General features: G+C 40.1%; 1 protein-coding gene across 1 annotated transcript; it reads right to left on the bottom strand.

The window, feature by feature from the left end:
* Window positions 1-310: 310 nt before the first annotated feature.
* On the bottom strand, window positions 311-2,095 carry LOC133379314 (olfactory receptor 1E16-like). Its single transcript, XM_061614342.1, has 2 exons — window positions 2,063-2,095; window positions 311-1,325 (listed from the first exon to the last, which is right to left on the bottom strand). Exon 2 carries the CDS (start codon window positions 1,268-1,270, stop codon window positions 311-313), a length of 960 nt encoding a protein of 319 aa, XP_061470326.1. The 5' UTR covers window positions 1,271-1,325; window positions 2,063-2,095.
* Between the last annotated feature and the right edge of the window lie 469 nt (window positions 2,096-2,564).

Genomic DNA, 2,564 nt, shown 5'->3' with positions numbered 1-2,564 from the left:
GGGATCCAGCCTTCCCACATACACACACACTGTTTGCCACGTGTAGTGTTCTTTCCCACTGAGTTATCAGGCTGCTCGTGTGACCTACCCCATTCACATGGTTGTATCATTCACATATAGCCCACAACTACCACAGAAAAGTGGCTGCCACATATCTGTGATTGTGTTAGAAGGTCACTAGATTGTGGGTACTAATGGCAGTTGAAGCATGTCATGCGGTAAGTACCACTCTGAATTGCTTCAGTACTACTTACTATTCATTGCCTTCTTTTTCATGCAGTTAACTCTTTTAGGGATTATTTTGTGACAATCACAGGTCCTCCAAGCTTCTTCTCTTCAGAAACCAAACCTTCAGGAACCTCCTTGCGGCCCTTTGCATCTCACCGTTCCTCAGGCAGTATATGAAAGGATTGAGCATAGGAGTGACCACAGTGTAGAGTATAGATGCTACTTTCAATCTGGAGCCAGAGTAGGTGGACGATGGGCGGATGTAGGTGCCTATCAGAGTGCCATAGAACAAGGCCACTGTGGTGAGGTGCGCACTGCATGTCGAGAAGGCCTTGTACTTCCTAGAACTTGATGGGACCTTCAAAACCTTGGATACAATGAAGACATAGGAGAGGAGGATGAGTAGGAGGGGTCCAAGAAGAGCTGTGGTACCTTCACCAACAAGCAGCATTTCCACAGCTGAGGTGTCTGAGCAGGAGAGCTTGAGTAAAGGATGAAGGTCACAAAAGTAATGGGGGATCTTCCCAGAGCCACAGAAGGAAAAACTAGATACTACCAATACATACAACAAGCTGTGAATGTGACCCAGCAACCAAGACCCAGCAGCCAACAGCAGACAACACTTGTAGCTCATGATTGTAGTGTAACGTAGAGGGTAGCAGATGGCCACATAGCGATCATACGCCATGGAGGCCAAGAGGAAGTTATCAGTGGTGCAAAAGACCACAAAGAAATACAGCTGGGCCAGGCAGCCACCATAGGTGTGTGTCTGCGATATCAAGGTCTGTAGCATTTTAGGCACTGTGGTGGAGATGGTTCCCAAATCAGCCAATGACAGGTGACTGAGGAAGAAGTACATAGGGGCATGGAACAGTCTGGTGTTGGTGATGATCAGCAAGAAGATCAAGAGGTTCCCCAGCAGGGCAAGGAAGTACATAGAAAGGAAGGTGGAGAAGAGGAGTCCCTGGAAGTCTGGAGAGGAGGAGAGACCCTGGAGGATGAATCCAGCAAAGTCAGTTTCATTCTCTGGCTCCTTTTCCATAGCTCAGCTGAGAATGAGAAGACATTCTTGTTCACACTTGAAACCTTTATTTCATCTAGATACAAAGGTGACAGAACCATGTGGAAAAGAGAAGAAATGCATTTGTTTCTTAACTTATAGCATTTGATACTCCAAACTTCATTTTCCAAAAAAACCTTCCAGTGCAACTTATGCTCAAAAACTGATGAATAAAAAAAATGCTTAGCACATTACAGAGTGATTTCTAAAACACACCCAAACAGCACAAGAATGCCTGTATTCTTAAGAAGAGTTAAAAGATATATTAAAAGTCCTGGGGATATTAAAAATATTTTCATCTGGTACTGAAGGGACATAAGAACAAAGAAACATAGAATGCTGCCTTAAAACAGATCAATGTGCAAACAACAAAGTAGCAGACCAAAAACAACACAGCAATATATATATATTGTGTATACAATAAATGAATGCAAGAAGTATTAAGCCTGCAAAACTGTAAAATTATACAAGAAATACAAGAAATTATAAAACATTGTACAATAAAGTTTGTAAATGCACAAAATAAACATTTAAGTTATATATGGAATAAATACTGGATTGAACTGCTGCCAGCCTTAACTTCTCACACTACATAATATAAATAATGAATTAACAAACAGATAGAAGGAAAGCTATGGTCCAAATAATAATCAAGATGAAAAACATTTTTTTATCAGGGGATAATCATCCCTAAAATTGTGAAGTAAAAAACCAGAAAATATAAAGAGTAATTATGAAGCCAATATAAAATAAACCTGTGGGAAACATTCTTACCAATCATCAGTCCCTAGAGAAGTACTGAAAAAATCATCAGGCTGCAGTTCGATCCAGTAGAATTATCTGAGGAAGAACAGAAATGTAAATAAAATCTGGAGTATATGTTATATCTATTCTACTGGCACAAAGAAACTGATTTTTTATGGTTTTATGCCATGTTTCATGTATAAATTATACATTGATATTGCGTATTTACAAGCTTTATATATATATATATATATATTTAATTGTACAGTTTTGCGCGTTTAATACTTTTTGCATTCAATTATTGTATACCATATTTATATATAGGTCGTGCTGTTCAGTGAAGCAAGCTATGAGACTCACAGACAGGGATTTTTAGTGAGAGAAGGAAACCTGCAATAAACGGGTTAAGCAGAGCAGAACAGAGCGCCAGGTTTGCCAAGGTCAGCAGCTGGTGGGCAAGTAGATAAGCAGGAACTTGCAGAAGCTCTGTGTGGGGGGAAAGGAGTTTTGGAGAGAGAGAACTGTGTTTAGT

The sequence above is a fragment of the Rhineura floridana genome, chromosome 3, assembly GCF_030035675.1.
Source record: "Rhineura floridana isolate rRhiFlo1 chromosome 3, rRhiFlo1.hap2, whole genome shotgun sequence".
NCBI classification, from domain to species: Eukaryota; Metazoa; Chordata; class Lepidosauria; order Squamata; family Rhineuridae; genus Rhineura; species Rhineura floridana.
This window is presented reverse-complemented; position numbering and strand designations above follow the sequence as displayed.

Coding starts and splice junctions, on each gene's coding strand:
- LOC133379314 (XM_061614342.1), bottom strand. CDS start 1,270: ATGGAAAAGGAGCCAGAGAATGAAACTGACTTTGCTGGATTCATCCTC.